This window comes from Octodon degus, unplaced genomic scaffold (genome assembly GCF_000260255.1).
Source record: "Octodon degus isolate 3935 unplaced genomic scaffold, OctDeg1.0 scaffold00254, whole genome shotgun sequence".
NCBI classification, from domain to species: Eukaryota; Metazoa; Chordata; class Mammalia; order Rodentia; family Octodontidae; genus Octodon; species Octodon degus.
The window spans coordinates 511,392-522,513 of record NW_004524830.1 but is presented as its reverse complement, the minus strand read 5'-3'; the positions used below and the strand labels follow the sequence as shown (position 1 = coordinate 522,513).

Below are 11,122 nucleotides of genomic sequence, written 5' to 3'. Positions count from 1 at the left end.
CAAGCACAAGGGCCTGAGTTCAATCCCTGGTTCTGCAAAAAAGAAAGAAAGAAAGAAAGAAAGAAAGAAAGAAAGAAAGAAAGAAAGAAAGAAAGGAAGGAAGAAAGGAAGAAAGGAAGAAAGGAAGAAAGGAAGAAAGGAAGGAAGGAAGGAAGGAAGGAAGAAAGAAAGAAAGAAAGAAAGAAAGAAAGAAAGAAAGAAAGAAAGAAAGAAAGAAATTTACTACAACAAGCAGGAGGTGCAGAGCAGTTCCACCCGGTCTGCAGACCTCCACACAGAGCCCTGTGCACAGGGCAGGGGCGCCTTCAAGTTCTTCCAAAGGCAATGGCTCTGCCCCTCCAGCCTTGGGAGGAGTCCGCACAGCTCACTGTTCCTGGAAGACGTGTTCATGGCAGGGTGGTCTAGGAGGAAGGGAAGCTGCAGGGCAACAAGGGCAGCTGCAGCTTAGTGGTGAGCATCTGCCTGGCGTGCTCAAGGCCCTGGGTCCCACCCAGCATCCCTTTGGAAATAAGTTCATCCATAGCAACAATAACACTGCATGCTCCACTCAGTGCAGCAGGCAGAGCAGTGGATCCACAGCAACAGGAAGTAGTGTGGGCTTATCAGGGCCCAGTGGAGGGCACCAGGATGGCATAGATGGGGGACAAGGGACAGCCCCGCAAAGGTTGGTGTCAACAGTCACAGAACACAGTGACTGCACTCAAAGCTACCAAACTGTACAGTCTGGGGCAGATACTGTGCCGTGGAAAGCTCTCAGTTCTGTCTGTTTTACTGAGGTTAAAGTGACCCCCAATCACTGGAGGTGAAGAGGTGGGAAGTGAAAGGTCCATGGAGCCTGGGTTGAGTTTGGTGTCCTGGGGTTCACAAGGAACCCCCTCCAAGGAAGGCTTATGGGCTGAGCCCTCTTGGGAACTTCGGACTTGAGCAACTCCCAAAGTCGACTTGGTGCTGCCCAGTGGCAGTGGTGCTCCTGAGGCAGCATGGCAGTGCCAAGGGCAGAGGATGTTCCTGTCCCCAGCAGGGAGGAGGAGTCCATGCGGGAGCTCCTCCCCGGCTGCCTTAAGTCCAGCAGGGATCTGCAGGGAGTGGTAAAGTCTGGGTCAGGTCTGGTGACTGAGGGACCATCAGGTGTGTTGCTTGCCTTACAGTGATACGGATGGGGCCACCTCCGCCCTGGGCCCAGGACATCTGCCAGCTGTGCTCTCTCCCCTGTAGGACCTGATCTGGTGCTGCCAGGTGGCAAGGATGGCAGTGGGGTGGCCAGCAGGGACACGTGGCACAATGTCCAGCAGGGAGTGGCCAGGAAGGGACAGTGTGGGCAGGGCAGTGCTCTGGGCTTCCCTGCTCTGGACATTCTGACCACCCATGTCCTGAGTTGTGTGTCCTATGGAGGGTCATCAGGGCACCCACTCTGGGTGCAGGGGAGGCAACAGGACTGACTTAGGTGGCTGTCATAGTTGTGGAGCCAGCCCTGGGTACAGCACTGAGGCCCCCTTGCTGAGCTGGGGCTGCCTGGTAGGTGTCTGTAGTGGGATGACCTGTCACCAGGCCCTGCTGCAGTGGCTTTGAGTCCCTAGCCAGCCGTGGCACACTGCTGGCCACAGGGCAGGTGAGGCTGCTGGGCATCCTGGCCGTCTTGTTGCCAGCTGGCCAGGGCCTCCATACCCAGGGAGCCTCCAGGCCCACAAGTTTGTCTCTGCCCCAGGCTCCCCTTGATAGGGCTCCCTGCTCCCTGGGCGTCCCTTCGTCCCCACCACCAGTTCCCTGGCCCACTCCCTTATCTGGGTCCACCCTGCACTGCACCGGGGAGCCTGTCCCCATGGCAACGGGGCAGATGGCGGCTGCGATTAGCCCTCCCCCTCCTGCAGCTCAATCCGTCTTTGAAATTAAATCAGGGCGATAACATCGTGAGCAGGGAGGCGAGGAGGGGCGCCCCACCCACTGCAGGGGGTGGGGGGGATGGGTGGCACAGACTGCCCAGTGACCTTGGCCAGGTCTCTCACTCTCTGAGACTCAGTGTCCCCATCTGTAAGTGGGGTGAGTGGTGGTCTAGCAGAAGGGGGGTGCCCCTGAGGCTGAAGATCTCCTAATGGTCCTGCTGGAGCCCTGGGGCTAGTAGCACCCCCAGAGCTGCCTTGTGACTGAGGTATGTTACCCATGTCATTGCTTCCTAGTACAGGAAGGATGTTGCCTTTTTGTGTGTGTGTGGTACTGAGGGCAAAACACAGGACCCTTACAGTGAGCTCTGTTCCTAGCTCTTTTGTTTAATTTTGAGACAGAATTTTGCTAAGTCTCTATGTACCCCAAGGCTGTTCAGGCTGGACTTGAACTTGTGGCCACCACACCCAGTTAGTAAATACATTATTGAAAACCGCAAAATCCACCCTTTCCCCAGGATGATTTGGGTCCCTTTAGACACCCAGCGCTGTGAAAGCCTATGAGATGTTGGAGACAGAGGGATGGGAGGTTTAGCTGTGTGGGCTGAGGTGTGAGGCTCCAGGTGGTAGGACTACATCACCAACACTGAAGGTGGGAGAGTGGGTGCAGTGTAGAACAGAAGAGGGGCTATGAGGGCCTGGGGAGGTGCCAGGCAACAGGCATGGCCAGTGCCGCGGTCCTGGGCCAGGAACAGGCCAGGTAGCTCTCTCGCTGCTGGGGCATCCAGGATGTCGCGGGCCAGGTGATGTGGGCCTGCAGTGGGGCACCGGCACGGGCATCCCAGCCCTGCGCGGCCATCCGCCCTTGCTGCTGCAGTCCCCACCAAGACACACGGTCAGGCCTGGAGGCCCACAGGAGATAACAGGTGGCCTGGGCAGAGGGGGTAGCACATTGTGGATGCCAACAGGGTGTGGAGCAAGCAGTGCCATGACTGGGGGCCCCTTCTCCCCTGGGTATCCCCAGATTCTTCCTGTCTAGCATAAAGTAGGGCTCAGCATCTGTGGGAGGCCTTGGGGTGCTGGGGTCATGGACAGCTGCAGGAGGCGCATGGGTACTGGGACAGCAGCAGCCGGGCTGTGCTGGACAGGGACTGTGTCCTGTGACACTCCTAGGGTGCTGCTTCTGGGTGCTGGGCCCCACAGATGCCCACCTTCCCAGTCAGCTATAATCACATTTGTCCGGCAGCTGTCCCAGCTAAGCAGCCACTTGGTGCGGCCACAGTGACCAGTGATTGGGGAAATTAGAGAGTTGTGGGGGAACAGAGGTCTGGGTCGGCAAGGACAGAGGTCAGGTGGTCAGAGCCGTGTGGGGCTTTGATGAAGTTAGTCCTGAGGCAGGACGGGGCATGGGCTCCGACCTCTGGCGAGCTGGGCCAGCTTCAAGTAACACAGTTATCAGCCTGCAGCTGCCACTAGGAGCCAGCAGGCCATGGCAGCCACAGGGGCTCTGTGGACACGGGAGATCTATCACCCCTCCCCACCAGTGTGGCTTTGCACTGCAGAGCTGGGTCCTTACTGGACCCTTTCTAGTCCAGGCCTCCATGTCCCCTCACCTTCTGCTCCAGTGGCATCCTCTGAGCATAACCTGCTGTTGGGGACAGTGCTCCACATTGTTTATCGCTAGGGGTGAGATGCCAACCAGGGAGCTGGCCTGCAGAAGTACACCAGTCAGCCGGGGCCTCTGGACCTGGGTCACTGCCTTCTCTGGCTGCTGTGCTAGCCCCAAAGGGTCCAGGAATTAGAATCACACATGTCCCCTCATAGACATGCTCACACGAACACATACCCACACACGCACACACCTGCTCACACACGTATACACACACATTCACCACATACATGCACAGCATATGCCTACTTTGGGCTGTTGCTACAGTGCTGATAATAATAGTTAAAGGCAAAGCCATCTGGAGTCAATGGCTAGGATGGAGTTCTGGGTCTGCCTCTGATGAGCCATGGGACTTCTCTCTTGCCTCAGTTTCCTCCCAATCTCACAGCGAGTGGTCCCTGTCTGGGAAAGAGGCAGTGCTGCATGTCCTGCTCTGGACTCGACACCTTTGCCTTGCTGTTTCTACTGCAGCCCCAGTGGCTCAGGGTCCCATTCCCATCATCCAGGTCTAAGGTTTCCCCTATTCTCTCCCTACCCTTTGCCCTCAGCATAGCTGCCTGTGCTCCTGTCCAGCATTCTTGTCCCATGACCCTAATTCCACAAGGGAGGAATCTAACTGATCAAAGCAATATCCTGTGCCTAAATCAATGTCTGGCCTGGATAGGTGCTTGATTACTATTCCTTCAATTGCATGGAGTTAAAAGGGCCAATCCCCACTTGTGGTATCCACCTGTAACCTCAGCTCTTCAGGACGTTAAAGCAGGAGGATCCTAAGTTCCATCTCACCAAGGCGACTTAGAGACATAACAAGATGGCCTCAAAAATGAAAAGGGCTGCAGATATAGCTCAGCATGAAAGACCTGGGTTCAATCCCTACAGGGCTTGGGGTGAGCTCAGCAGTCAGGCATGGGCTTAGCTCATGGGAGGTCCTGGAGTTAATCTCCACATCATGAAAGTAGAAATACATACATAAAAACATCTGATATAGCTCTATGTTTGAGACTGTTTTAAACCTTTAAAATACATTTTTAAAAAACATGCTTAGAGGGGCCGGGGAGATGGCTCAGTGGAATAAGTGCTTCCCTGGCAAGCGCAAGGGCCTGAGTTCAATCCCTGGTTCCGAGAAAAAACAAAACAAAAAAACATGCTTAGAGTACTCAGGAGGCTAAGACAAGAGGATCTCTGTGAGTTCAAAGCCAGCCTGGTCTGCAAGGGAATTCAATGTCATCATGAACTACATAGTGAGTCTGAAAAAAAGATGTTCAGCCAGGCATAATGGCATACACCTATAATTCCAGCATTCAGGAGGCTGAGGCAGGAGGATCCCTGCGAGTTCAAGGTGAACCTGGGCTATATAGTGAGTTTGAGGCCAACCTGAGCTACACAGTGAGACTCTGTCTCAAAAAATAAAAATAAAGATACAAAGACCAGCATTCAATGGGCCTCATAAGCAGAATGCAATCCCCTTCTCTTTTGCCTCCCATAGTGGAGAGTTTCTACCCCCTTGCTACCCCCAAGTAGTACCCCCAAGCCTTGGAGAGAGCTCTGCCTTCCTGGGCCGGGACCTGCTTGTCCTAACCTGCTTCCCCCACAGAGTGCAGGACTAAGCCTGCAGGTGTTCATCAGGACAGTACCACATGCAAAGGACCTTCGGCTGTGGGGCAATTGTGGCAGTGAAAAATGGAGGGGTAGACAACTGGCTTGGCGGGACCTCTGAGAGGTGGGATGGAATCAGGAGGCTCCAGGGGGTTGACAAGGTCCCCATGAGGAGCGTTAGGGTGGGGGTCTTTCTGCTCAGGGCAGAGGTTGCCCTGGACAGGTAATGCAGGCAGGATGGGATACACTACTCTGAGTTCCCTGAGCCCCTCCTGCCCCACAGAGCCAGCCAGGGGCTTCTGGAACTCATTGCCAGCCGCCTTTATTAATGTCAGCTACCATCTCTTGGCCAGGACAAAACCAGGCCTTGGCTGAGAAGTGCTCACTTGTTGTCCACCCGCTTGAGCTGCTCCTTGCCGTTGATGGTCACCGAGCGGAGCTGCCCGTCCTGCTCCACCTCCACGCGCTCCTGCCCGTTCTCCACGATGCGCTTCGTGGTCACCTTGTGCCCGTTGACGATCTCAGTGGATGACATCACTGTCTTGAAGCCCGAGCTGCCCGCGCCTGAGCCCCCAAAGGAAGTGGCTGAAAAGGAGGTGCGGGATGCGCCGCGGCCCAGGGTGTCCAGGGATGAAAAGGCCTCCATGAAGGCTGGGAACTTGCCAAAGCCCGAGAAGGCACCACACAGGCCAGGTCCCCTGCCACCACGCTCACTGCCCCCAAAGGGACTGTCCCAGAAATCAAAAGAGAAGGGATCAAGGCCACCAAAGAACTCTCGGAAGATGTCTTCTGGGTTGCGGAAGGTGTAGCCACTACCAAAGGGACTGCGATGTGGGGCGTTGGCCCCACCACCTGCCCGCCAGCTGTTGCAGCCCGCACGGTCATACACTGAGCGCTTCTTGGGGTCAGACAGGACCTCATAGGCCTCAGACACCTGTTTGAACTTCTTCTCAGCCTCTTCTTTGTTGTCAGGGTTTTTGTCGGGGTGCCAGCGAAGGGCCAGCTTGTGGTAGGCCTTCTTGATGTCATCAGCAGAGGCTCCGGCCTGCACACCCAGCACCTCGTAGTAGTTAGCCATGGTGAGGTGGCTGGGAGGTGGCTGAGGTTAATGGACCCAAGGCCGTGGCTGGCTGGGCAACTCCCTGTGGCAGTGACAGGGGCCTGGCAGGAAGCTGTGGGGTCTGGGCGAGACTGTGCCCCTCAGTGGGCTTAGCTCGTCATAGTCCCTGTCTGCAGAGGGGCACGGGAGGGGAGGGACAGAGCTGCGTGTGCCAAGCTGCAGGTCTCCTCTGGAGCTGGGGCCCAACCTTTGTGACATCAGCTTCCAGGGCGTGGCAAACCCTACCTCAGCGCTGGATCAGGCAGAGCCAGGTGCAAGGAGCTGGCCCCCAACCCCAGGCCACTCTGGGGCAATGGCTGAGCACCAAGGATCCATGCAGGGGTGGCACCCAACCCAGGCTGCAGGCAGGGAGAGATGGAGGGATTCCTGGGACACACCCTCATGTCCTCAGGGCCCAGGGGCAGGGCTGCTGCTGGGTGGCAAGCAGGCCTGCAGTACAGGGTGGTGGGAGTTTATCTTATGCCCTGTTATCACCTCCTCAGGGGTGATTGAGCTCCACACAGATAGGCATGTGTGCCAGCGTGGCATTTGGCAAACATGTGTTGAATAATGAAGCTCAGAGGTGGGCAGCAACATGTTCAAAGTCACACAGCAATGACAGAGAGGAGGGTCAGAATCCAGGGCTGTCTGGGGCTGTTGTGAACAGTGAGTCTCTAGGAGATCCCTCTCCACATTGAAGAGGAAAATGGAAATGGACAATAATATAAATAAGTGAGTGTTCTGGACTGAAGAGTATCCCCTAAACCCCCAGAACTATGTTCCCCTCTGAACTCCTGGAAACCCAGTATGAGCTTATTTGGAAAAAGGTTCCTAATGGGTGTAGAGATGAGATTGTCCTGGGTTACTTGAGTGGGGCCTGAGTCCAACAAGGGAAGGGCGATGAGCGATCTGGAGCCAGACTCAGGTGACAGCTGCCAGAAGAGCTCCCGCTGGGAGGGGACATGGCAGGAAGGCCTCCCTCAGAGTGCAGCCCCCCTGAAAAGCTGGTTGCACACTTCTGGCCTCCAGAACCGTGAGAGAGAATAGATTTCTACTTTGTGGGAACTTTTTTTTTTGTACCGGGGATTGAACTCAGGACCTTGTGCTTGCCAGGCAAGCACTTTTGCTGCTGAGCTATCTCCCCAGCACCGCTGTAGGAACTTTTTTATATTTTTTGTTTTGTGTTTTGAGACAGTTAAGGGTGGCCTTGAGCTCCCTATGTAACTCAAACTCATGGCAATCCTCCTGCCTCAGCCTCCGAGTGCTGGTATTTACAACCACACTTAGCAGACCTCTGTTCATTGAAGCTACCTGGTTTGTGGTGTCTATTACAATGGCCCCAGAAGAAGGCAAATGAAGCAGCAGTCCTAAGCGCCTCCCTTTCTCACTTGTCCTGGCACCCAAGGATGTCTGAGAACTGCAGCTGACAAACCTGTGGGCAGCAACTTCTCCCCTGCACCACTGTGGCCTGGGTCGCCCTCGCCAGGAGCCCAGCCCTGTCAGTGCACAGGTGGGGCTGCTGCTCCTCCTGCAAGCTTCTGCAAACTCCCAAGCACCCACTGGAGAGACACAGGGATGGATTGAGTATCTCTGTGACATGGCCGGAGGTGACGATGGCCTTGATGACCCAGTACAAGGAGGATGGCACTGCAGTTGGTGGGGTCACAGGGTCAGTGACAGTGGTGACAAAGGGCTGGGTGGCATTCAGATGCCTGTTAGTGGAAGATGGTGGTAAAGAGGGTGTGTTGAGAGAACATGCCAAGTGAGGGCAGGACTACCAGCGGAGCAGCGGGCAATGACGACTTTGGTGGCACTGGCAGGTGGGGTTCTGGATCCCTGACCTCAGCAGCACTGCCTCCCTCTCCCAGGGCCATCTTGCACCCTGCAGTGCAGCAGGACAGGAGGGAGGCCCAAGTAGCATCCTCCCTCAGAGTCCAGTCAGGGTTACCAGCCTGAGCCTAAGCGTGCATGGGAAAGAGGCAGTAGCAGACCTGTGATGTGGGGTTTTGGGGTTCCCAGGCTATGTGTGGAGCTCCCAGCTCCAGCACTGGGAGGTGTCCTCGAGCCCAGGGTTCCACAGCTTCCCCAAACCATCCCCCAGCCCCAGGTCAGCCAAGGACACCGGCTGTGTGAACTTGGGGTAACGGTTACCTTGCTGTGGCAGCCAATGGCTGTCCTTGTCATGGAGATGGTGGCCCCATCATGGCAGGTAGGGATGGCCGTGATGAATGTGGCCATGTCAGAGGTGACAGGAGGTGGAGGGGTTGGGGGTGACCAGTAAGTATGGCTGAGGTGGTCAGAGAAGCCATGGAGGTAGTGGGGGTGGGTGAGTGACAAAGGAAGTGGGATGGTGTTGGTAGTGGCAACTGCAGGGATGGCCATGGTCATGGTGACTGGATGCAGTGGCGATGGTGACAATAGAGATACTGGTGATGATGGTGATGGTGATGGTGGCTGTGGTGGTGGTCTTGACAATGGTGACGCCAGCTGAGGGTGGAGGGAGAGACAGTGGTAGCAGTGGTGGTGATTATGGTGACTGTAGCAGCGGTGCTCTCGGCAGTGGCAAGGGAGAGTGTGGGTGGTGACCCCTCCTGCAAGAAGTTTGAGAGTCCTACACCCCAATGTGCTTGAGGGTCCCCAAGGACTGTGGGGAGGACTGAGCTGTGTTCTTGCCTCTCCCCAAAAGTGAGGTCTCTTTCCTCTCCAAGCCACTGTCCCCACTCATGGGCAGGTGGTGGCACTCCTCCCAGGGGTTTCCTCCCTGGCTTTAGCCTCTGACATCCAGCATCCCTGGCCATGGGCCACCCTCAGGCTCACCCCCTGAGCCACAGCCTGGAAGGAGAAAGAACCTAAAGTCTCAGGCTGATCAACAGTGCCAGACCCACCACCTGAGCGCCCAGAGAGGGCCGGGAACACCCAAGGTCACACAGCACTCCCAGGAAGTCCTCCTGGGAAGCTGATGGGCTGATTAGGCAGCGGATTGGTATTCTGAGCAGCCAGAGGCCCCTCTGTGTCTCTGTAATTAATGGAGTAGCTTTTTAAAAGGATTCTAATCACTCCCGATGCTATCTGCTTATCACTAGCGTCCCTAATTAGATGATCCTGGCAGTCACTCAGCTAATTCCCTCCAGCCCCGTACAGCTCTGCCCGCCCAGGGCAGCCCCCACCCTTAGTCCTTCTCGACCTGGCCAGATGGGCAATTTGGGGCCTCTTGCCCCGCAGGGCCCTGGTGCTCTAACCACATTACCTCCAGGATGGATGGGTGACAGTGGTGGATGGATGGGTCGATGGATGGACAAGTGGCAGCAGGTGAGTGGCGAGACCGGGTGGCAGGCAGCTAAGAGGGTGGGTGGATGGACTGATGGACGGACGGAGGGACAGATTGTGTGGTGTTAAGGGCTCCACCTGCTAAGAGTTTGAGTCCAAGCTCTGCCCCTTCCTAGCTGTGTGTCATTTAGGAAGTTGCTTAACCTCACTAAACCCATTTCCGCTTCTCTTCTAGACAGTGGGGGTGATATCTCACCCTGTCTTATAAGCTTGCTGTGAGGACAGCACAGGAGAGACCTGGCCCTGGGTTTGCTAGTGTTGTATAGGGCTGCTCAGGGGTAGATTGACAGGAACAGGGGAGAAGAACCTGCTGAGGAATAAAGGGGTGGCTCAGTGGGTAGGTGGGTACGGGAGAGTGGGTAGGAGGGTACATGGGCTGTGCACTGGCACTCAGTGCCTGGCTATGACTTGGCATAGAAGGGACATGAATGCCCAGAGGGAAGTAGGGACTTCGGATGGCTTCTCTTCTCCAGAGGTGATGCAACCATCTCAGCTCAGGTCCCAGTGCCGATGGACTCCTGCCTCCAGGAAGGCTTTCTGTCCACCCCCTGCCAGTGGCAACAAATACCACTTGGGTCCTGCTCCTTTCCTGAGGTTGCAGCCCAGGTTTGCCCTTCCTGGAGGCCCACAGGGATTTGAGCCTCAGCTTTAGCCCCAAGTGGAAGTTTCCTGCCCACCTGAAGGCATCGGTCTGAAGAACCCTCTGAGGCCCAATACACCCTACCTTCATGCCCATCCCCAACCCAACCCTGCCTAGACTAATCCCATTTTCAATAGTTGTCCCTAAGCCTGTGGAAGATCTCAACTCCTGGGACTCTGCTGCTGCTTAGATATGGGGCTTCCTTGGTCTTTCTGAAAAGAAGCCAGGAATGAAGAAGCCTGAAGTATCTTCCAGTTTGCATGCATATGCACTCATGCACAATGGCAGATTCCCATCCATTCTCCCCACTACATACCCATCCACCTATCCATTCATCCTCCAACCCACCCATCCACCCACCCACCCATCCATCCATTATCTATCCCTCCATTCCCCCACCCATCATCTATGCACCCTCCACTCACCCATCTGTCTACCTATCCCATGCCATCCCATCCTCTATTCATCCATCTCTATTCCTCTGCCATCTATCCACCCTTCACCCATCCATCTACGCACCCAGTCAACCATCCATCCACCCATCCATTCACCCACTCACCCACAGACATGCCCACATACTTCCTGAGCCTCTCCATGCCGGGGCTGTTGTCTTTGTACCATTAGAGGTGAGAACTGGCTGGGAGAGTTTGGAGAGTGATCATGCATGAAGGCCTGACACATGTCAGGGAGCGGTCAGTGCATGAGGTCTGAAAGCTTGGGTCCTGCCCCCAACAGAGAGCCCTTACATCCTTCACCAGCAGAGATATTCCATTCCATTCCATCCAAAGCATGAAAGTGTGAGAATCTAACATTACCAAGTGTTGGGGAGCAAATAGAACCATTCTTGTACCCTGCTGGTGGGGATATAAATAGCAACAGTCAGTGTGGAGAATTCTTTTTTTTTTTTTTTTTTC

The 11,122-nt window shown here is 55.5% G+C and overlaps 1 protein-coding gene across 1 annotated transcript; it reads right to left on the bottom strand.

The window, feature by feature from the left end:
• Positions 1-5,468: 5,468 nt before the first annotated feature.
• Dnajb8 (DnaJ heat shock protein family (Hsp40) member B8) lies at positions 5,469-6,436 on the bottom strand. The gene has a single exon (XM_004646096.2). The coding sequence runs from the start codon at positions 6,218-6,220 to the stop codon at positions 5,525-5,527; it is 696 nt and encodes a 231-aa protein (XP_004646153.1). The 5' UTR covers positions 6,221-6,436; the 3' UTR covers positions 5,469-5,524.
• Between the last annotated feature and the right edge of the window lie 4,686 nt (positions 6,437-11,122).